At 44.4% G+C, this 25330-nt stretch overlaps 1 protein-coding gene across 14 annotated transcripts in view; it reads right to left on the minus strand.

Annotated features, from left to right (window-relative positions):
• The window catches only part of ANK2 (ankyrin 2), a 696877-nt gene that overhangs the window by 2932 nt on the left and 668615 nt on the right, over positions 1 to 25330 (minus strand). For all 14 annotated transcript variants that reach the window (XM_088448313.1, XM_088448312.1, XM_088448319.1 and 11 more), the window contains 2 exons: positions 19233 to 19409; positions 14779 to 14870 (listed from right to left, as the gene is read on the minus strand). In XM_088448313.1, the coding sequence (XP_088304439.1) occupies positions 14779 to 14870; positions 19233 to 19409 (269 nt within the window). The remainder of the gene's footprint in view (positions 1 to 14778; positions 14871 to 19232; positions 19410 to 25330) is intronic.

The following is a 25330-nucleotide window of genomic DNA, read 5'->3' on the forward strand; positions in this document are numbered from 1 at the left end:
GTGTTTGACCAAAAGCTGTAAATTATTTTCTGTATTAGGAAACAATCTGGTTTTATCAATGCAAAAAAACAAAAACAAAATACAGAGAGGGTAAAATATTCTATAGGCAGAATTACTTGACTATAACATTGGGAAAGCACTTCCGGCAGCTGGGGAATTTATAGACAGACTTCTGCAGCACAGAATATGGCGTATGATGAGTGACTGACAGAAGTATTCATTTACATTACTCCCTTCATGTCCACTCACATCACATGCTCATGCATTAAAGGCAGTGATATGTTCTCATGTACCTAAGTGTACATGAAGGAGAAGATAAAAGGTTATCAATTCAACTTTATCTTCTTTTTTTTTTTTTTTACGTTCAGTGCATATACTGGTCAAGAAATCTTCCTGCAAATTTTAATGCTCAATCCACATTTATTTGTGAATATATATATATAAAACAGTTAGTCATGTGAAAGAGAATACCTTGGTTGTATATTAACACTTACAAAAAAGACAAATGCCAAATGAACTTTCATAAATGATCAGAGCTGCAAAAGACAAATCACAGATCACAGCAAACCTGCTGAGAGATATAGCGCAACGTCACCTAAGCGATTAAAATGGCAGCTTTTAATTGTGACGCTTAGTTACTAAATCCCTATTACACACTAATGAATGGAGACTTGAAACTAGCGATTGCAGAGCAAAATCCAACTCTGCATTCATGACTATGAGGCATCACACCCGTGTTTATACAACCATGATCCGCATAGAGAAGTTGTCATATGGATACAAAGTAAATAGCATAGTATGATATCCGGAACATAATCCTTGGGCTCGGTGAATGAAGGTACAAGGAAAGTAACAAAGAAAATACCACTTTAACTATGAAACATATGCTTCGCTGTAGTGTGGCTGCCAGGGCCGGTGCTAGGTTTCTTAGCACCCTAGGCAAAACTTCAGTCCACTGCCCCAACACCACCACTACCCACTTCCCAGCCCCTCAGGTGAAAATGCAGAGGCGGCATCTTATAAGTTCCACAGCCTCCGACCTGCATTGAGTATATCAAGGACGTCTATGGACATTTTTAATATGATGAGCTGATTCAGTGGTGTCCCTTATATCGCAAGACACCTTAGACCGCTGCCTTAAGCTACCTAATGGTAGAGTCGGCCCTGAGCAGCGGTCAGAAATGGACGGATTGGGGCAGATATCTGCTGTGATCCATCCTTCTTAAATGGGGATACTTAGATTTTGTGGGAATTCAGCTATTTTGGGGTGATTTACTGAAAATTCACTTTTATAAATATGCCCCTTTCTTTGATCATGATTTTTATGGTGATTTTTTTCTACATCAAGATTATTTTTAAGATATTACTGTCTTAATACATAAGGTAATAAAAGTGATTTTTGGGTACTGATAAATGTGTCCCATCATAGTAGATTTTCATCTTCCCCACTCTGCCCTCAGTAAAACTCTCAGCCTCTGATCAGCTGTAAAAGCTGCATACATTTGTATTTATTTATTGTATTTTCTGCAGCAGAGACCAGCAGACCCTGCTACTGATATAGTTGTCTTACCTGTGCCAATACCTGCAGCTAGCTTACACTAAAGCTCAACCTTGGTAACTAACCACTGGCTGACAGACTCTGTGACAAAGTAGTGTACTCGATGTTTGTTACTAATATACTACGAGTACACACAGTCTCTTAGCTGGGTCAGTCCAAAGCTGCCCGTCAGCCTGCTCCTCGTCTTCTCCACGTCCAAAGAAAGAGGAGGAGATTAAGGGGAGTAAAGAACTGGCCAGTGGGCAGGCACCTTCTGCTGTAAACACTGCACTTTAGCGCTAACAGCCTGGGCGACGCTGCTGCCTGGGGGAGACTTCACACTGACCAGTGCAGTGAGGTCATGTGCATGACAGTGGCAGTTGCGGCTGATTAGATCCACAGTCGCCACCAACACAGTGTAAAAGAAGGATGTCTCTTTCAGAGACATCCTTAATTGTTTAGTTTGACCGGCTCAGCAGCGCCCTCCAGTGGCCGGCACCCTAGGCAGCTGCCTAAAATTGCCTAATGGTGGCGTCGGCACTGGTGGCTGCCACTGGTAAAGGGGGGGTGAAAGGCTTCAGCTTAGTATTACCAAAACCTAGAAGCTAATGTCTCACACATACAGAAGTGCAGCGTGAGAACAGTTCATATCATACCTTTATTTATAAAAGAGAGAAGTTTTTGAATAGCCCAGATTTTCCCAAACTCCGATATTACAGTCCAGGTTTTAAGGATATCCATGCTTGAGTCCAGATGGTTAAATAAAATTGACTGAGGTATTAATTAAGTCAACTGTGCTCAAGCATGGATGTCCTTAAAACCTGGATGGTAATGGTGGAGTTTGTGAAACTTTCAAATAGCCTATATAGTCCACAAAATTTTCAATATGCTAGATGTGTCCAAGTGGAAACATCTAGCAGCATCAGCAGCAAAGCTGAATGGGCCACACAACTTCACCAAACCGCTGAGTCAGTGGCGAAACCAGAGCAGGTTGGCTGGGGCTCGTGCCCTTGGCGCCGCGGTCCAGGTCTGAAAAAGTTAGTGTAGTGCGGACCACAGTGAGTGCGGTCTGCACTACACAGTAACACACACACTGCCGCTGGGTAGTACACTCGTACTACCTGGCGGCAGTGTGTGTGTTTCAGCAGCCATGGGGGAACTGTATCAGAGGCACTACTGGGGGCACTGTATAAGGGGCACTACTGGGGGCACTGCATAAGGGGCACTACTGGGGGCACTGCATAGGAGGGAACACTACTGGGGGCACTGTATAAGGGGCACTGCATGGGGGGAACACTACTGGTGGCCTGCATAAGAGGGACCACTACTGGGGGCACTGTATAAGGGGCACTGCATAAGAGGGAACACTACTGGGGGCACTGTATAAGGGGCACTACTGGAGGCACTGTATAAGGGGCACTACTGGAGGCACTGTATGAAGGTCACTACTGGAGACACTGTATAAGGGTGCACTACTGGTGCACTGCTACTGGAGACATTGCATAAGGGGCACTACTACAGTGGGCATTGCGAGAGGCACTACTACTGGGGCATTAAGGTGCATATGGAATGGAAAGGATGTTCCCAGAGTGACGAGGAACGGGGGTGTCATGTTGACACGCCCCCATTTTTCAGTGGCCACGCCCCTTGTGGAATGTGGCCACACCCACTTTCTGGCGCGCGTTCCAAAGGCGTGCACAGATATGGGGGAGGGGGGCACCATTTTTCATCTCGCCCTGGGCTCCAAATACCCTAGTTATGCCACTGTGCTGAGTGTTGCAGAAGGTAGCATATAAAAATAGTCTGTCCTCAGTTACAACATTCAGTAATGAGTTAAGAACAGCTTATCTGGAGCATAAAGAATTGGGTTTTCATGGTCGAGCAGTCACTCACAAGCCTCAAGTCACCACGCACACTGAGAAACATCAGCTGGAATAGTGTAAAGTACACTATCATTGGACTCTGGAGCAGGGGTGTATTAAGAGAGGATGAGACCCGTGTGCTGTCTCCATCCGGGGCCCCCTGCTCTCCGGCCAGGGGCGCTAAGGGGGGGGGGAGCGAGTACAGATTACCGGGGCACGGGCCTCCTGAGGGGCCCGGCGGGGGCCCGAGTCCGGCGCCGCCCCCCCCCTCACAGCAGCCCAGCGCACAGTGTGTGCTGAGCTACAGTGGAGACTGCTCGTGGCTGCTGAGCAGCAGCCACAGCAGTCTCCTATGCCTGTGGGGGGGAGTGATCAAACCGCGCCCCCCCTGGCTTTGAGCAGGGCTGAAGGGGCTCAGAGCGCCCCCTCTCCCCAGCACACAGCGCCACTTAGCAGCGCCGCAAAACCTTTTTTTTTGCCAGGAAGGGGGCGTGGCCACGCCTGCCGCGATTACGCCCCGCCCCCTATTACCAGGGCCCGTCTCAAGCCCGTCTCAAGCCCGGGCCTGTCTCAAGCACCCGGAAGCGCACTGAGCGCAGCGCCGCAGCAGTAGACTCTGGGCATTAGTCTGTGCCCAGAATCTACTGCGCATATCATAATCCCGGCGATTCCCCTACTGCGCATGGACAAAATGTGGAGAAAATGGCCATGGCAGCAATTTTCCAAACGATTTTTACAGCGCTGATACCGCTGACGTGGTACTCCAGAAAGATAAGCATTAAAAATATGGGTGCAAGGTGTGTGGTGTGGGCACCCCCTGCGCCCATCATAGATACGCCCCTGCTCTGGAGCAGTGAAAATGCATTCTCTGTAATGACGAATCAAGCTACACAATCTGACAAATTGGGGCTTGGTGGCTGACAGGAGAACCCATAAATGCGTACTGTCAACTATTACATTTGGTGTAAGAGGAAAAATGGCCTGAGATGGATTTTCATGGATTTACGTTGAAATCTACAGAAAGAGTAATTTATTTTTTTCAATGTACCACCTTATACCCCTTTTACACCAGAGCAAAAATCTGGGCTTTTGCTAGGTCTACCCGTGTCGTAGCTCAGTGTAAAAGGGTCCCTGAAAAATAACCCGGGTCAAGTGACCTGGGAATCCAACCCATGTAGATACCAGGGTCTGACCCAGGATAGACCTGGGTAATGGTGCAGTGTAAACGGCGCGACCCAGGTTATCCGACCTGGGTCATGCCTACAATGAGCTGATTGGTGGTTGTGGAGCAGTCACCTCCCACTTTTATGACCTCACAAGTTTAGCAGGGCAGTCCCAGGTTCAGTGTGAATGGGGCTGACCTGAGAATAACCCAGATCAATGGTGCTGTGTAAATGGTGTCTAACCTGGGTCTGACCTGGGTTGGAACAATGAGCCTGATTCAGTCCCGGTCGCTAAGCTGCGAACGCTCGCTTTGGGCGATTATCACACATCTGCGCATGCGTCAAAGTACGCATGCGCAGACCAGTCACTGCGGCCGGGAATCGTCCGCTCGTAGTACACAGACTGGATGCTACTTTGAGTGACAGATAGCGCCGTTTGTGGGTGGTGACAGGGGAAGATGCTTGTGAACGGGGGAGTGGATGTGCGAACGCAGGCATGTCTGAGCGCCAAAACGGAGTTTAATGGGTGTGCATAATTAGCAAAGTTGCATCACTGAACACGTCACTTGGTTGTTTTTTAGCCTGAACTGATCGCAGTGCTTGCGGGAGCGGGGCTTTGCGGGTGTCGGGGGGCGGAGCACCTTGTAATAAAAACTAGAAAACATTTGATTGTGCTATTCCATCGATGGAAGGAAACCATCTGGTTCTCCCCCATCGATGGTAAAAACATGCGACATAGGGCCTGATTCAGACCCACTCGCGAGCGGCTGTCCGCTCGCAAGTGGGTCGATGGTCTGCACTGAGCATGCGCACGACGGAGGGAGCTCCGTCGTGCGCATGCGCCAGACACAACGAGCGAAGGACTTTCCTTCGCTCGTTGTGTCCGATCAAAGGGGGCGTGCTGTCAATGTTGATTGACAGCACGCCCCCTTTGGTGGGCGTGCCAGGGGCGTGCCTCCCTGACGGGGGCGTTCCCACGGGAACGCCTCCCGTCAGAAGTCGGCCCACTGACATCACTAGTGATGTCAGTGGGAGTGATTTTGGCTCTGATAGAGCCAAAATCACTCCGGAGCTTGCGGTTGAAAACCTCAACCGCAGGCTCCGGCTCGCAATTTCGATGGTCGCGATGGTCACGACCATCGCGGCCATCAAAATGCACGCTCGTATAGCCTGTGGGTGGTGACCCACAGCTATACGAGCGTCCAGGAGGACGCTCCATGAAAATGGAGCCCGGCCCTCATGCAGAGCGTGCGCTCTGCTCAGAGCGTACGGCTCTGAATGAGGGCCATAGGCCATAAATCATCGCCGGCAGCGATGTGTTTGTTACTGAGTAGTGCGTACCGCACTACACTGATTTGAAACCTATCCTGGACCGCAACCGGCACACCACCCTCCCTCCGCACGCCACCGGTCTGATGGCACCCAGGGCATGTGCCCTGCTCGACCCCCCGTAGTTAAAAACTAATTGTGCACATAGCTGTAAATATGCACATCAAGCCATTCATACATACTCGTTGCGTATTTAGGCTAAATATGCAGTTTCATGTACATGAATAAGAGTTCTATTTCTCAGTAATAAAACAAGTGCCATCCAGTGCACAGCTCATGGGGGTGAAGGGGTATTATTGTCCCTCTCTGTTATCTGTAATAACACAATAGATAGATCATCTAAAAATGTATGTTTCAATCAACAAAGCTGTTCTTTATTATTAAACATATAATGGCTGCTTCAATTCTAGTAGTGTCTGGTCTATGCAGGCAAACTATAAGGTAATTGCACATCAATGTTTCTTACATAATTTGAAAAAAAAAATAATTATCAAGAAAAAAAATTCTGCTGTTATCAGTTGGAAACTATGGGCCTGATTCAGAGCCGGACGCTATTTGCGAACGGTCGTTCAGAAAAAGGGGCCGGCTATTTAAATTGAGCGCTCGCTCTTTGCGGTCTGTTGATGCCTCTATGTCTGAGCGAGCGAAAGAAACATGCGCTCGCTATTTTGGAAAGACGCCCCCTGGCCGTTCGCATCATACGTCATCTCCGCTATTTATTACATTAATCGAGTACATCGAAAGGCGTCTGAACTGCTTGCAATGCTTGTGGTAGGTTTTACTTCCCACAATCACTGCGAGCAGTTCAGGCTAAAAGACAACCAAGTGACGTGGTCGATGACACTCCCTTACTAATTATGCACTCCCATTAAACGCCCGTTTTGACCGTTTGGCACGCCTGCGTTCAGATCTCCACTCCCCGTTTTCAAGAACCCTCCCCTGTTACCACCCACAAACGCCTCAATCTGTCACTCAAATTAGCAGGCCCTCGATGTTTTGCGTGCGCACGATTTCCGACCGTTATGACTGGTTGGCGCATGCGCATTACGACCCATACGCTTGCGCAGATGTGCGAACATCGCTCGGAGTGAGCGAGTGGCCGCTTGCGAGCGGCTCTGAATCAGGCCCAATGAACATTAGTAAATCTGGACGATATCTGCACGTTTTTTAAGTAGGTGCATAACAGTAATGTGGTTTCATTATATTTCTTTATAAAAAACAAACCATACAAGCACAAGTTAGGGTGACTTTATGGAATTATATTACATTTTCAATCTTTCAGGTTAGGTGTAATGTGTCAAATGGAAAGGGAAGGGAGAAGGGAGAATCGAAGCACTGACCTATAATGGTATGGGTATAATTAATCAAACTTGTAACCACTGTTCCCTATTCGTATGAAGAGTATGAAATACAGGGTAGTGGAGGTGCTCACTAGAGTAAATAGACTAGGTTGAAAAAATAAGAAGGAAAGAAACTCTGTTTGGTGAGCACTCTATGAAATATGAATATATTAAAACATAGCTTTTATTAATTAACACTAATATATCTACGACAAAAAACGAGAATTGACATACAACATGGAACATATAAGTACCTATATTCACAAAAGATTGGTGAGGGGTCTATAGATATAGACAAACATCCTCTTTTAAAGGAGACCCCTTGGTCAATGATAAAATGCAAAGGGTGATCAAATACAAAACATTTTCATGTATGTCAAATAATTACATTGAACAAACGGCGAACATATGAAGCAACATAATATACATGATACTGCAATGGTATAAATAAAATCACACCAGTATGTGTAATATATTACCTAAAGAGATAAAGTAACAGGACGGTCAGGATCAAGATACATCCACCTGTGATTCTGCTTCCCCTCACTTAGCAGAGGCTATCAATGAGGGGTGAGGGATCATCTGGTGGCAATGTAACCCCTGGAAACAACAGCGTAACCGTAACGTTACTCACTATTTCGCTTCTGCTGTCAAGGGTCTTACATAATGCATAGGACCCTTAATGAGAGAGTTACTTTGAATGAGATAGTCATCAGTTAATAGAGTGGATAGTTAGAAGAGTGAGTGACTAATCATGAACAAATATTCTTAAATAAAGTTTTAATTGTTGTACCAAGAATGACATGAGTTCTTGTCCTGTATTCATTAGTACCATCTGTTCTAAATAGTTTGAAGGGTAATAAATTAATCTTTTACTGATAATCTCTACAAATAGGAAATAAATACCAGAGAAAATACTGACATGAGGTATATAGCAAGTTGATCGTTCATAGTGCACCTGGATAGTAATAATAACACAAAAAATATCTAGTCATATGTGGATGTCAATTTGTATAGTATTCCCACATTAAATGTTACTATAAATCAGTATTGAAAGCCTTCCAATTGAAGACTAGGTTTAGTAACAGCGTTGGACCATCATAGGAGCCAATTTAATAGCAATATCAGATGATATGCAAAACCATGAAATAAATGCTTCAAAATAGAGCAATTTCCCAATGATTGTATGCCCTAACACACAATAACTGACTGAATAGTGTATCTGTGATATAAATATAGTGCATTGGATACACTATTCAGTCAGTTATTGTGTGTTAGGGCTAGGGGTGAGCGGGTTCGGATTTCTGAAATCCGAACCCCCCCGAGCCCCCCCGATCCGAGTCCGATCCGAATCAGGCTCGACTTTTCCCGCCTGACTCGGATCTGAAATCGAGGCAAAACGTCATCATCCCGCCTTCCGAGTCTCGCGGGTTTTGGATCCTATATAAGGTACCCGCGTCGGCGCCATTTTCTCACTCGGCTGTGGACAGTGAAGAGGGAGGGTGGGAGTTAGGGCTGTGTAGTGTAGTGTAGTGCTGCTGTTGTCCACTACTTCAAAGTCCATAGGGGCTGGCTGTGTTGTGCTGTGCTGCTGTTGTTAATAGGGGCTGTGTCCACTACTTCAAAGTCCATAGGGGCTGGCTGGACTGTGTTGTGCAGTCAGTTCTCCATAGGGGCTGTGTCCACTCCAAAGTCCTGTGCAGTGTCCCAGTCCTAAAGGGGTGCTGTAGTGTTGTCCAGGGGGTGCTCTGTCCATCAGGGGTGCTCCCCCCAAGTGCTAAAAAAATAATATATTTTCTGTGTTTGTGAATTGTGTGCGCAGTAGCCGCACGTGCATCAACAAAGTAGTGCCAAGCGTGCGCCTGTGTCATAAGTAAAGGGCCGGCTGGCTTGACCGTTAAGGGTGCTGTAACCCCCGAAAGTACACTCCAATCCAAACCAAAAAAAAAATATTTTCTGTGTTTGTGAATTGTGTGCGCAGTAGCCGCACGTGCATCAACAAAGTAGTGCCAAGCGTGCGCCTGTGTCATAAGTAAAGGGCCGGCTGGCTTGACCGTTAAGGGTGCTGTAACCCCCGAAAGTACACTCCAGTCCAAACCCAAAAAAAATTATTTTCTGTGTTTGTGAATTGTGTGCGCAGTAGCCGCACGTGCATCAACAAACTAGTGCCAAGCGTGCGCCTGTGTCATAAGTAAAGGGCCGGCTGGCTTGACCGTTAAAGGTTGCTGTAACCCCCAAAGTACACTCCAGTCCAAACCAAAAAAAAAATTATTTTCTGTGTTTGTGAATTGTGTGCGCAGTAGCCGCACGTGCATCAACAAAGTAGTGCCAAGCGTGCGCCTGTGTCATAAGTAAAGGGCCGGCTGGCTTGACCGTTAAGGGTGCTGTAACCCCCGAAAGTACACTCCAGTCCAAACCAAAAAAAAAATTATTTTCTGTGTTTAGCCGCACGTATATATCAAATCGATATAACATAAATGGAGGACCAAACTTTCTCCGATAAAAATAAAATAGAGAAAGATCAAGAACCACTTCCTCCTAGTGCTGAAGCTGCTGCCACTAGTCATGACATAGACGATAACATGCCATCAACGTCGTCTGCCAAGGCCGATGCCCAATGTCATAGTAGAGGGCACATACAATCCCAAATGGCAAAGTTCAGGAAAATGACCTTGAAAAAGACATTTAAATCAGCTGAAGAGAAACGTAAACTTGCCAATATGCCATTTACGACACGGAGTGGCAAGGAACGGCTAAGGTCGATCCCTAGTATGTTCATGACTAGTGGTTCAGCTTCACATGACGATGGAAGCCCTCCTCCCACTAAAAAAATCAAAAGAGTTAAGCTGGCAAAAGCACAGCGAAGAACTGTGCTTTCTAAGAAGATATCACAAATCCCCAAGGAGAGTCCAAGTGTGATGGTGGTTGCGATGCCTGACCTTCCCAGCACTGGACGGGAAGAGGTGGCTCTTTCCACCATTTGCACGCCCCCTGCAAGTGCTGAAAGGAGCACCCACAGTCCACTTGCTGATATGCAAATTGAAGATGTCACTGTTGAAGTACAACAGGATGAGGATACTGGTGTAGCTGGCGCTGAGGAGGAAGTTGGCGAGGAGGATTCTGATGGTGATGTGGTTTGTTTAAATCAGGCTCCGGGGGAGACAGTTGTTGTCCGTGGGATGAAAAAGCCCATCACGGTCATGCCTGGGCAGAAGACCAAACATTCCACCTCTTTGGTCTGGCAATATTTCTATCCAAATCCGGACAACAACTGTCTTGCCATATGTACCATATGTAAAGGTGAAATAAGTAGGGGTAGGGACGTCAACCACCTAGGAACATCCTCCCTTATACGGCACCTGCAGCGCGTTCATAAAAAGTTACTGTCAAGTTCAGAAACTTTGGCTAAGACCGTAAGCAGTCCAGGGACACCTAAATCCCGTTGTCCTGTTGTATCCAAGCGCCTGCAAACCACACCGTCAACTCCCTCCTCGTCAATTTCCTCCTTAGTCAGGATCGGAAGTAGTCCTGCAGGCCATGTCACTGGCATGACTGACTCTCCTATCCGGGATTCCTCTGGAGGATCCTGCATTGCTACGCCTACTGCTGCCGCTGCTGCTGTTGCTGCTGCTGGGAGTCGTTCATCATCCCAGAGAGGAAGTAGGAACACCACTACTTTTACTAAACAATTGACCCTCCAACAGTCCTTAGCGAGGAGGATGAAGTACGACAGCAGTCATCCTGAAGCAAAACGTATAACTGAGGCCTTGACTGCTATGTTGGTGTTAGACGTGCGTCCGGTATCCGCCATTAGTGCAGTGGGATTTAGACAATTGATGGAGGTAGTGTGTCCCCGGTTCCAAATCCCGTCTAGATTCCACTTCACTAGGCAGGCGATACCGAGACTGTACAGAAACGTCAGAAAAAGTGTCCTCAGTGTCCTGAAAAATGCCGTTGTACACAATGTCCACTTAACCACGGACATGTGGACAAGTGGAACAGGGCAGACTAAGGACTATATGACTGTGACAGCCCACTGGGTAGATGTATCACCTTACGCAGCAACAGCAGCAGCGTCACCAGTAGCAGCATCTCAGAAACGCCAGCTCGTTACAAGGCAGGCTACGCTGTGTATCACCGGTTTCAGTAAGAGGCACACCGCCGACAACCTCTTAGAGAAACTGAGGGAAATCATCGCCCAGTGGCTTACCCCACTTAGACTCTCCTGGGGATTTGTGATATCTGACAACGCCACCAATATTGTGCGGGCATTACATCTGGGCAAATTCCAGCACGTCCCATGTTTTGCTCACACAATAAACTTGGTGGTGCAGAATTTTCTGAAAAGCGACAGGAGACGCTTTGGGTGGCCCGAAAAATTTCTGGCCACTTTCGCCATTCAGCGACTGCGTGCCGAAGACTGGAGCGCCAGCAAACACTCTTGAACCTGCCCCACCATCACCTGAAGCAAGAGGTTGTGACGCGGTGGAACTCAACCCTCTATATGCTTCAGAGGATGGAGGAGCAGCAAAAGGCCATACAAGCCTATACATCCACCTATGACATAGGCAAAGGAGGGGGTATGCACCTGACTCAAGCGCAGTGGAGAATGATTTCCGTGTTGTGCAAGGTTCTCCAGCCCTTCGAACTTGCCACACGTGAAGTCAGTTCAGACACAGCCAGCTTGAGTCAGGTCATTCCCTTCATCAGGCTTTTGCAGAAGCAGCTGGAGAAAGTGAAGGAGGAGCTAAGACGGAGCAATTCCGCTCGGCATGTGGGACTTGTGGATGAAGCCCTTCATTCGCTTTGCCAGGATTCCAGGGTGGTCAATCTGTTGAAATCAGACCACTACATTTTGGCCACCGTGCTTGATCCTAGGTTTAAAGCCTATGTGGTGTCTCTCTTTCCGGCCGACACAAGCCTGCAGAGGTGCAAAGACCTGCTGGTGAACACACTGTCAGCTGAAGCGGAACGTGACACGTCAACGGCTCCTTCTTCATTTTCTCCCGCAACTGGGGCTGCCAGGAAAAAACTTAGGTATCCTAAGCAACCCGCTGGCGGTGATGCAGGGCAGGCAGGACCAAGTTTGGACATCTGGTCCGGACTGAAGGACCTGGCAACAATTTCTGACATGTCTACTGTCACTGCATATGATACTGTCACCATTGACAGAATGGTGGAGGATTACATCGGTGACAGCATCCAAGTAGGCATGTCAGACAGTCCATACCTGTACTGGCAGGAAAAAGAGGCAATTTGGAGGCCCCTGTACAAGCTGGCTCTATTTTACCTGAGTTGCCCCCCCTCCAGTGTGTACTCCGAAAGAGTGTTTAGTGCAGCCGGGAACCTTGTCAGCGAAAGGCGTAGGAGGTTGCTTCCACAGAATGTGGAGAAGATGATGTTCATCAAAATGAATTATCAGCTCTTCCAGGGAGACCAGCCTCCAGAAGGTACAGAGGGACCTGTGGTGGTGGATTCAAGTGGGGACGAGTTAATACTTTGTGAGGATGAGGATGTACACACTGAAGAGGGTGAGGAATCGGTGGATGAGGAGGATGAGGATGACATCTTGCCTCCGTAGAGCCAGTTTGTGCAGGGACACATTAATTGCCAGCTTGTTTTGTGGGGGCCCAAACGAACCAATCATTTCAGCCACAGTTGTGTGGCAGACCCTGGCGCTGAAATGATTGATTTGTTAAAGTGTGCATGTCCTGTTTATACAACATAAGGGTGGGTGGGAGGGCCCAAGGACAATTCCATCTTGCATTTCTTTTTTTTCTTTGCATTATGTACAGTTTGGGGCCTAGTTTTTCTAACTGCCATCCTGTCTGCCACTGCAGTGTCACTCCTAGATGGGTCACGTGTTTGTGCCGCCCACTCGTGTCGCTTAGCATAGTCATCCAGCTACCTCGGTGCAACCTTTTGGACATAAAAACACTATTGTGAGGTGTGAGGTGTTCAGAATAGACTGGAAATGAGTGGAAATTAAGGTTATTGAGGTTAATAATAGCATAGGAGCAGAGAAACCAACAAATTCTGTGATTTTAGCTGTTTTTATGCTTTTTTAAAAAAAAATACAGATCCAAAACACAAAACCCAGAACCCAAAACACGGAAGGGTGGTTTTGGCAAAACCAATCCAGATCCTAAACACGAAGAAAGATCCAGATCCAAAACCAAAACACGAAAAGTGGCCGGTGCACACCCCTAGTTAGGGCATACAATCATTGGGAAATTGCTCTATTTTGAAGCATTTTTTTCATGGTTTTGCATATCATCTGATATTGCTATTAAATTGGCTCCTATGATGGTCCAACGCTGTTACTAAACCTAGTCTTCAATTGGAAGGCTTTCAATACTGATTTATAGTAACATTTAATGTGGGAATACTATACAAATTGACATCCACATATGACTAGATATTTTTTGTGTTATTATTACTATCCAGGTGCACTATGAACGATCAACTTGCTATATACCTCATGTCAGTATTTTCTCTGGTATTTATTTCCTATTTGTAGAGATTATCAGTAAAAGATTAATTTATTACCCTTCAAACTATTTAGAACAGATGGTACTAATGAATACAGGACAAGAACTCATGTCATTCTTGGTACAACAATTAAAACTTTATTTAAGAATATTTGTTCATGATTAGTCACTCACTCTTCTAACTATCCACTCTATTAACTGATGACTATCTCATTCAAAGTAACTCTCTCATTAAGGGTCCTATGCATTATGTAAGACCCTTGACAGCAGAAGCGAAATAGTGAGTAACGTTACGGTTACGCTGTTGTTTCCAGGGGTTACATTGCCACCAGATGATCCCTCACCCCTCATTGATAGCCTCTGCTAAATGAGGGGAAGCAGAATCACAGGTGGATGTATCTTGATCCTGACCGTCCTGTTACTTTATCTCTTTAGGTAATATATTACACATACTGGTGTGATTTTATTTATACCATTGCAGTATCATGTATATTATGTTGCTTCATATGTTCGCCGTTTGTTCAATGTAATTATTTGACATACATGAAAATGTTTTGTATTTGATCACCCTTTGCATTTTATCATTGACCAAGGGGTCTCCTTTAAGAGAGGATGTTTGTCTATATCTATAGACCCCTCACCAATCTTTTGTGAATTTAGGTACTTATATGTTCCATGTTGTATGTCAATTCTCGTTTTTTGTCGTAGATATATTAGGGTTAATTAATAAAAGCTATGTTTTAATATATTCATATTTCATAGAGTGCTCACCAAACAGAGTTTCTTTCCTTCTTATTTTTTCAACCTAGGTGTAATGTGTGTCTGCCACCTACATCACAAGATGATAATGCGGCTACTGTAGGAGCCAGTGTCTCAGGTGTGTTTAATCACAAAGTACCTTGAAGGTAATTGATAGGCTGCGTCATCATGATTGGTTTAGCTGACAAAATGGCTGCCACCACTTTCTGCAGGTGACAGTGCTCTTTACGTAAATAGGTGATCACTAATGTTAGTTCCACTGCAATCAATTAATATTGGTGTCATGCCTGCCCAAACCTTTTTACAACAGATCCATCCTCTTTGTTAATCTGTGTTTCCACTAAATTGGGTAGATAAACGCTCACATCTCCACCAACATAGCTTAGAGCCTAAAAATGAACAGAAAACTCACTGAGTGAATTTTAATGTTTTGTGTTCCAGAGCATGAATAATACATCTAATACAGACAGCCAGTATTCACTAAGGAGCTACAGTGCAAACATTGAATTTCAACCACAAAAGTAACTACAGTATGCAATATTTTTCTGATCTGTAAATATCTACTGACATATAGAACTGTAATATAAAATAGTGGCTGCTCAGATCAACTTAATGGTCTTTCACAGGTGCATGAAAAGGGGGGAGGTAAATCTTGACTAGAAAAAAAGCAAAAGACCAGCAATAAGATTTAAATACTACATGATAATAGAAATCCAGAGATCTTTGTTGCATATATTTGCAATGAAATGTTTAAGCCATCCGGGCTGTGTCAATACGTCTCTACCTAGCCTCCAACATGACCCCTCCCATTAGGTACAAAATGCTCTACTCCTGGAATTCCCACCTAAGTTATGATTGCAATCACCTGGGGTGAACTAGGTAATTGATGAGACAGGAGTTTCAACACAGGTGGCTGCAATCATAAATTAAGAGGGAAGTCCAGGAGTAGAGCATTTTATACCTAATGGAACGGGTCATGTTGGAGGATCTGTCTCTATACAGGTGGTCCCTAACACTACATGATAATAGCACCCACTTTGGGTCATATAATTGCATACTGTTATGCTACATGATAATATAATACCCAACTATGATCTTTAACTGCAGAGCAATTCATACTTGCCTACTTTGCTGGAAGAGAGGGGGCGTGGTGGTCCAAAAAGTGGGCGGTTCAGAGGACGTGGCAGCCTGATTGCGTCATCGCGCCCCTGCCCCCCGCTATGCAGTGCTGAGAAAACAGGCATTGTATAGTGGGGGCGGGGTTACGATGACGCGTTTCACCGCGAATAGCATCATCGTCCCCCCAGACCGCCAACTTGTGCTCTATAAGTGGTTGGCCGGGGGGGAGTTATGAGCAGGTGGAGGGGGGGCCGCAGGGGGTTACGAGCGGGTCAGTGCTGGGCTTCCCTTAAGCTGGTGGCCCTGCCCCCTCGGCATGACATCATCCAGCTGGGGGCGTTGATGGCACAGGGCGCCTTCCTTAGAGAACAAGCGGATTCTAGCTATCTGTTTATAGAATGTATTAGTATAGCTAGAAGCTAATTGATAAATACACCTCACAGGTGAAAGACAATATCCCTCAACCATCCTGCTCTTGTCACACAGTCACGCTTTTCGGGCACTGTCCTGTCATCGCTCTCTCTTTTTAGGCACTGTGACGCCGTCCCTCTCGCTTTGTGGGCACTGTTCTGCCATCCCTCTGTTTTTTTGGGCACTGTCACACCATCCCTCTCACTTTTTCGGCACTGTCACGCCGCCCCTCTCACTTTTTGGGACTGTCCAGACGTCCCCCTCTCTCTTTCCAGGCACTGTCCTGCCGCCTCTCTCGCTTTCGGGCACTGTCCCGTCCTTTCTCCCGCGGGGGGAGGGGAAATGTTGGTGGAGCACTCGGCACTTACAGGATTTTTACAGAAGATTTTGTATTTCCAACAAAACTGTAACACAACATGAAAGTCATGGGAACAAGTCTGGCCAACATTTCAGGATTGCACATGAGGCAATAAGCATTAGAGCACCTAAGGTAAACACCTAACTTTGCACTTTATGCCATTCATGTTGTGATAAAGGTTTGTCGGGGAAGGGCGGGGGGGGAGGTGTTAGTATATGTATATATATCAGACATGATGTCTTTATAATATCTCTATCTATTAATCACATCTATACAGTATACGCACACAGGGGTAAATGTAATAAGGTGCGGAGTTCTGACATGGGCGAGTCCTCTGCGAGACTGCCCGATGTTTTAAAGTAGCAGTTATTTAACAGGCAAAACCAGGTTGATTTAAATCATCAAGTAGTCTCACAAGGGACTCGCCCATCTCAGAACTCCACACCCTATTATATTTACCCCACAGTATCTCTCTATTTCATATATCTCTCTCTTTCTACAGTATCTCATCCACCTATCTCATACTACTATATAGTGTAGGTCATATTACTACATATATGTCTGTCTGTGTGTATCTACATATGTATGTACTGTGTCACGCCTGAGGGTTGGTTTTGGGTTGGAACAGGCGTGGGAGATTTGAGAGGTGTGGATGAACTTAGGAGGTTTGAGCCCGGACCTCCTCATGTATAGATGTGAGGAGGTAGACATACGGCAGTGGATGGTGGGCCCGAAGGCGAGAACAGGAACAGAAAGTCTTTACTGAAACAGGTTGGAATGGAACTGAATATATAATACTGAATGAATGAGCAGAATCGGATTGGTACCGATGATGTTGGATTGAAGAGCTGGATCGGTTTGAAACCGATGTTGATTATTTGAAGAACTTGAGAGAATTCAATCCGATGTTAAAAAATTAATGATCTTGATCGGTTTGAGACCGATGTTGAAGATTTGACGAACTTAACTGATATGAGTCCAATGTTGAAGAATTGATGAACTTGATCGGTTGGGACCGATGTTGATGAACTTGATCAGTGCAGACCGATGTTGATGAATTGAGGAACTAAATTGATAAGAGTCCGGTGTTGATCAATTAAAGAACTCCATCGGTTGGGACTGATGTTGATGAATTGATTAACTTTATTGGTTGGGACTGATGTTAATGAATTGAGGAACTTAATTGATAAGAGGAGACTGATGGTTGGAGGTATCGGCTATAACCGATGGTTGCTGTAAGAATAAGTCTCAGTGGTAAAACCAGACTGGTGTGCAAGATGGTATAGGACACAGGTTCTCAAAATTTGTCCTCAGGACCCCAAACAGTGCATGTTTTTCAGATATCCTTGCAGAATCACAAGTGAAATAATTATCTCCACCAGTGGATCTTTTGAAAAGTGTCAGTGAGTAATTAATACACCTGTGCTCATGCTGAGTGACCTGGAAAACGTGAACTGTGTGGGGTCCTGAGGACAGAGTTTGAGAACCACTGGTATAGGAGACTTGTTTACCAGATCTAGGAACTGGATATAATGGACTGGGGCCATTCAGATACAAAGTACCTGGGAGCTCCGTACTGAGCTGTAACTTCAGCAAGAAGCGACGTTGTACTGGCAATGAGGGCCAGTCAGGAAATGGAATTTTTTAGGGGTGGATCCCCAGGGATTGGATGTTGCAATCAGCTGGCCTGGGAGCAGTGCTCTGGGTAGAGGAAGAGCATCAGGTGACATGGGTGCGTCCATATTGTTGTTCTGGAGGGCAGTCTGTATACCATCATGCTGGGGAGACATGCTGTGAGCAAGTGACTGCTGTAGAGCCATCTTCATGCTCAGTGAGCAGGAGTAGACCCCAGCACCAGTCGAGAGCGATGTGCAGCATCAGTGGACCTCCGCGCTATCCGGGAGTGATGTACAGCTCAAGTGGACCTCAACGCTAGCCTGGACGGGCACCGGAGAGGTGAAAAGGTAGTTTTAAGTGTCTGGAGCGTGACATACTGTATGTATGTATGCATGCATTTATCTATCTATCTATCTTTCTATCTATCAAAGTTCTATCATATATTATCTGCTGGTCTGTTTATCAAATATGTGCTCAAATTGTGGAATGTTTTTTTGCCACTTATGCAAATCATTGAAATGGTACATCACATCAGTAATTGAAGATTGGAAATCCTGTTACACATACAAGTATTTATATTAATTTTCTGTCCAAAGATTTTTATTTAAATTTTTTTTCAGTATGCAAAAAGCAATACGGTTTGTATCCAGTTTATAGTGACGAGTCAAATGTTAGTGGATATGATTTTTGTTTAATAGATAACTTATATCCCCATGTACAATGGCAACATACAGCATATCTGTTAAAGCCATAAATGTGTAGATTTTCCCAGCTCAGCAATCTTACTCACCAAATCCCTGGAGTACAATAATTCTGTGATATTAGGTTCTATTTGTGTGCTTTGGTACGGGGATATTTGCATATCTCAATATGTTTACAAATAGTGTATCCCTTTGGATGTTGTCAGATTAATTAACAGATTGCACAGGAGGCTTAACTGAGCTTTTATGAGTACTTCAATCATCTGTGCTGGTCTTGTTTATATGCTTTAATTTAGTGGAAACTCAATTATTATGTAAATAACAATGCTCACTGGGGAAACGGCTGGGCAAACTACTGGGGATGTGGAAACTACACAGTAATAATTAACCATATTTTTTGCTTGGTTTCCTTTCATCTATATTTAACACTGGCAGATATTTGTACAATAATCTGGCTGCAAAAGAAAGAAAAATGAAGAAACTATGTTCTACATAGAGGTCCTGTTCCAGCAGCAGGACCATCCATCACTACTACTGTATGTTACCTGTTCAAAGTCCTCCTTGGCTGATGGAAGATCAGAAGCTAAACTATGGTCTCCAAGATACTTTTCTGTTCTCTCACCATGGACCATGGTTTTCTTCACCACTTTGCTGACCTTACGTCCTTTCACGGGCTCAGCTTCGAACGCTGATGATAAAACTTGGGGCTCAGAGAATGAAATCTGGTGACACAATTTTATTTTTGGCGTTTAGTTCATTATATTTTTATTCCATGGGAAGGTTTATTTTGCCTTGAATAAGACACAGAAATATCTGCCCATAAATAAGAGTAAGTGACTTAAATGTTCTTCTCTATAGAGGACATGAGACTAATTTAAAATACAGTATGGATTATTTCAAGGACGATTGAATATGTACAGTATGGATTACAGACAAATGAATAGATGCGTTGTTGCAAATTACACACAGTATTACTGTGTAAGTAAAGGATATCCAAAATGTCAATTGTTTAAAAAACTAAAATAAATTATTTTGCCAGTTAATTGGCTAAAATATAACTACTGCTACATATTATTATCTATTATACAAACACACATGCATATATACACAGTGGATTTAAGAAGACTACACACCCTTAATGAAATTGCAGGCTTCTGTCATATGGCGCCTGAAATCAAGACACTATTTCAGACATTTTTCCAGCTTTAGGGCTCTATTCATTATGTTAATTAACGGGGTCTGAGCGGACCCTGTTTATTAAAATTTCAACTCGCGGCGAGTGCCAGAGCAATTCATCATTGCTCCAGCACGGAGACAGCTGATCCGGAACTCAGCTGTCTCCCTGAATCTTTTCACTGCTCCTTTCGGAGCAGTGGAACTAGTGTGCCTGCGTGACCTAGAGTTCATGCAGGCGCACAAAAGCCCTGACGTTGGCAGAAGGAGCCAGACAGGAGCGGAGAATTCCGAAAGGATTCCTCTTTGCAACCTGGGGCTCCTTCCCATAGGGAAGGAGCAGGCTGCGGGAGAAAACGCCATGTGAAGATAGTGAATTCTCCCGCAGTCAAGCTACAAAAATATAGTATTTTTGGAAGTTGATGAATTCTGTCCCCATACTAGTGTAACAGCCTAACACCCCCCAAAAGATGCACTAACATTGGGGATCAGTATAGATGTCCCCGAATAGCCCTCCTGAAGCTATTTGGGGTACTTAAGTGCTTTCAAATGCCTCTATATAGCGTCTTTGAACAAGTGGTGAAGAATAGCAATATGCAGTATTTTTCGTGAAAATAAGTAGTCCTGTCAAACTTGGGGTACTTGAAAATGGGTGCAAGCATGGTTTAAATTTGCTAAAGTGAAGTTTTAAGTGACGTCAAAAAGGCACCTGTTGCAAGCACCTGCAATAAAAAAACACCTACCCCATACTTGCAGACCCCCTAAAAGTCTATTTCGCTACTTTTTATGTGTGTACCCCCACTTTGTACTTTTTCGCCCCCATTTTGATCATTTTTTGGGATGTTCCTCTTTTTTTTTTTTTTTTTACTGTTATTCTTTGGGGGGGCTGTCCCAAGGGTGCAGAGTGGTTTCTGCATTTTTGCACCCCAAAACTGCAATTCTGCACTTTTTTCTGCCTGCTATTCATAGGCGAAACTTTTTCGCCTATTACATTGCATTGACTTTGAAAACGCTTTTCAATTGAGTACGGTGAAAAGTCTCCGCCTGGCGAAATGACGTCATCTGCAATACTTTTCGCAGATAACGGCTTTCTCGTCGCTAATTGAATACAGCCCTAAAAGTCCTACCGAAGCCTGGTGGGGGCCCCCTTTTACCTTCCTCATATAGGCCCATTTCTCTACTTAACGTAGACTACAAATTGTTCATGAAAATATTGACAGAGAGACTTAAGGTAATTCTCTCATCAATTATACACCCTGATCAAACCGGGTTCATATTGGGCCTAAGCTCAGTTACCAATATCAGAAAAGTTCTAACTATACTGCAATCCTCAACGGATGATCCCTGTTTTCTATTATCTTTGGAATCCGAAAAAGTGTTTGAACTGGTAACCTGGGATCATCTATTCGAGACACTTCGCTTTGGTCTACCCCCTCTTTTTATTAACCTCCTTATATTCTACATCCATTACTCGAGTCCTCACCAATAAGTACCTTTCCCCACCATTCTACATTCAGAGAGGGACGAGATAGGGGTGCCCCCTCTCCCCACTCATTTGCAACTGCCCTTGAACCATTGGCTATAGGTTTGCGGCAAAATTCTACTTTAAACATATCAAAATTAGGGACCAAGAAAGTAAATAATTTTCTTTTTGCAGATATTATGCTCTTTATTTCGGACCCACTACATTCCATCCCAGCAATGTTAGACACAATCACAATGTTTAGTTCCTTTGCTGGATATCGCATTAATGTAGACAAATTAGAGCTCCTCCCTATTAATGCTATACTTTTTCTATCCTCTCATCTCCATATAGCTTCTCTATTTTATATTACGCCTCATAAACTGAAATATTTAGGCATTTTTGTCCCATCCCAGATAACGTCACTCTATAGTGTTAACTTTTCTCCATTACTGAACAAACTGCAATCTCAACTATTAAATTGGAAGGACCTGAAGCTTTCTCTTCTTGGCCGAGTTACAGTGATCAAAAGTATAGTATTTCTGAAATTAGCATATCTTCTGCAAACATTACCTATTACACTTACGAAAGTGGATATTCTTCACTGTACACAAACTTTTTTCAAATTTATCAGAAGCCTAGGATGTGTCGCTCTCGCGCCTACTTACCAAAGACCAACGGAGGACTTAGTGCCCGTCACGTTGCAGCTTTAGCAAGATCTGCTTTGTTTCATTACGTGGCTGATTGGTTATTACATACTGACCACTATACTAACACTACCTTAGAAGAAGCCTTGTTCTACCCAAATCCCCCCGGCAGCCTTGATACATATTCCGAGAACACAACACCCTTTGATCTTCCAGTCTAATATTCTGTTTTGGGATACCTATAAAGCATGGTTGAGCATCAACACACACTTCAAGAAAGATCCCCTTTCTTACCCTTACATACCTTTTTAGGGTAACCCAACTATTACTCCTTCCCTTAATAATCCTTTATACAGATTCTGGTGGCAAAAGGGTATTATGTCTATTAAAGATGTATTTGACCTGTATCGCCATGTCCTTTCAATTACACAGTGACAGGATAAATTTGGTCTTTCTCGTTTCCATTTTTTCATGTTTTTGCAGGCACGTCATCATGTCCAATCGTTAGACAACCCTCTATGGAACTCAGACACCCCGAATGTTTTATCTCAAACACTTTCCTTTTGCCATTTGACCAAATTTAGAATACATCATCTTTACCCTTACTTAGTTGAATTGAACCCACAAGCTTGGTCCACTATCTATCAGGCATGGTGCACAGAAATAACCAAGGCCGGCTTGAGGCACGTTCGACCAGGGCGGTCGAACAGGGGTGCCACCCCATAGAGTGCGCACCCCTCCCAACCATTCCCAATTTCAGCGGGACAGTCCCATTTTTCGTGCACTGCCCAGCTGTTCCACCCACGGGCGGTCGGGATGCTGGGCACCTCCACCGCCGCAGCTCTGTGCGGTGGTGACAGATCTCAGAGAAGAGCATAGATGCTGCGCACTTGTGCACAACATTCATTCAGTGCAGGAAGAAGGCTGTGGGCAGCCCAGCTACTGAAGGAGTGCAGGGCTAGCCCCCAGCCAGACATTAAACGGGAGGCATGCCATATGGACACGCCCCCAAATAATGTTATTTAGAGGTGTGACCTATGGCAATTAGGCCACACACCCATTTTTGGCTGCGCTCCGGTAACAGGCGCCTCAGTTCCGTTCTGCACAAGGCGCGGCTTCTCATGGAGCCGGCCCTGGAAATAACCGAACTACTTGAATTTTAATAAATTCCCACAAATTTACAGACGGTTTTGCCTAACCTTAAGTCAGCATGGTTACAAGAGATCCATCTTAAGATATTGAATCAAACCTATATATCCTCTGCCCAAAGGAAGCACTTTGTGCCTTCAGATACTGGGAATTGTGTCAAATGTGATCACTCTAATGCCTCTCTATCAGGGACATGCAGGCAGGGGAGGCAGAGCCTCCCCTATCATACTTCCATGTCAGACTGCAGAATTTTGATTTTAAAATGTATGAGAATAATACAAAGAAGATATTTATAACTTATAAATATCTTCTTTGTATTATTCTGATTATTTTTATAGTCAGAACTCACCAAAATTGCAGTACTCCCTGGAAATACAGAGAGAGATGAGGCAATAAAGACCTGGCCTCACCTCACCTACATTGAGTGAATTGAAGATCTCTGTGCTAGACGTACTTTACAGTGAAAGATTAATGGTTACTTTCAATATTGAACTTCCAAAAAATGGAAAATATGCTTCCAAAAAATCGGAAGCATATATTGAATGTTTGCCTGCTCAAAACCAGGCTAACATATGGAAGGTTTTTGAACATACGGAGTGGTTTCTGTTGCGACAGATCACTTAATGTCACATGGACATAGCCCTTCATCTTGGTGTGGTTTGACTTGTATTTTAATTCCCTGGTCCTTTAGGCTAAGACATCACTTGTATTGAGAACATAGGGAATGGTCTAAAGACAACTGTGCACAGGAGATCCCTTCGCAAAGTGATGTATCGTAACATTTTTGCAGAGAGACGTGGGATGGAATTGAAAGGTCCAAGTTGAAAGAGATTAACTGCTATAATTAAAAAATATATCTTATTTAGGGGTGTGTACACTTATGCAACCAGGTTATTATTGGCTGGTATTTCACGTTTTTTTCCTAAAACTTATGTATTTGTTATACACTTGCTTTTTTGTTGTAAGGTGGAAAATGATCTGATTCCAGGCTCCATGTAGCAGAAACAATTACAATTTCAATAAGATGTGTAGAATTTTTTTTTTTATATCCACTGTGTATACACATATACCTATGGTTTCTGTGCCATATGGCGCAAGAGCCCTGGCATGATTTCCATGCTGTGCACATTTTCCTCTATTTTGTATTCTAGTATGCATATGGCAAAAAATTGAATTAGACATGGGATATGCATCGCAGCTAATTGTTCGCGCCATGCAGGAAAAAGCTATTCAATTAATTAGCCTTTACCCTGCGCATTAAACCAGGCATGAAAGCACACTAACCCATTGATTCTGTGTAAAGTGCGGAACAATAGGTTTTCCCCGCGGGTTAAACCCCAGAAGGTGTCTTTTCTTTTGGACTTTTCCTTGCAGCTCTTGAAGCTGCACCTCTGTGGTTTAATGTGCGGGACAAACCTCGATGATTGAACCAGCTTGTGCGGCTATTTGGATTCCTTCCATAGTGTACTAAGTATTTAGTTTTTTTTTGTCACAAAGGGATTAATATAAAGTTGCAGATAAAGCATAACCATGCATGGTACAGGCCACTAATATCGGAGCTGTCTTTTCCTTTTTTTCACAGGCTGCATACTGTTTCCCCAATCTTGCATCTTAGTGTACTAGGCACTTTGGATTAGTGTTTAGGCGCTGCTAAATCGCACACCCTGTTTTTCGCTAAATGGATGGGTGTATGTGGACACATCTGTATAATATAATATATCAAACTTACCGGCTTTCTGGCAGCCAGGTCGGCACACTATTTCAGACATTGTACAGCGGGGGCAGGGCTACGATGACGCAATTCAACGCGGATTGGGTCATTGCCCACTCTGTACCACCCACTTGTGCTCGGTAAGAGGGCAGCTGCGGGGGGGTGTGGATGGCTTGCGGCCGGCTCCAGGAGACCTACCCATATTCTTGGATGGCCGGGAGTGCCACATTATTTTCGGGAGCCTCCCAGCCGTTCCAAAAGAGGATGGGCATGTATGATATATATAGATATATATATATGGAATACTAACTGAATTGGATACATAGGATAGTTAAGTAAAATACATATTCAGGATGTGTACCCTGAGAGAGTAATTCAAATCAGCACTTCAAAAGTAGGGTATGAAATAACAAGAGTTTATACTTATCTATATGTCTTTATATTGCTATGTTCACTTTATTTCCTCTGCAAATGGCCACCAGGTTGGCAAGAAGGTACTTT

Source organism: Taudactylus pleione, unplaced genomic scaffold (assembly GCF_031769625.1).
Source record: "Taudactylus pleione unplaced genomic scaffold, aTauple2 ptg000454l, whole genome shotgun sequence".
Classification (NCBI taxonomy): domain Eukaryota; kingdom Metazoa; phylum Chordata; class Amphibia; order Anura; family Myobatrachidae; genus Taudactylus; species Taudactylus pleione.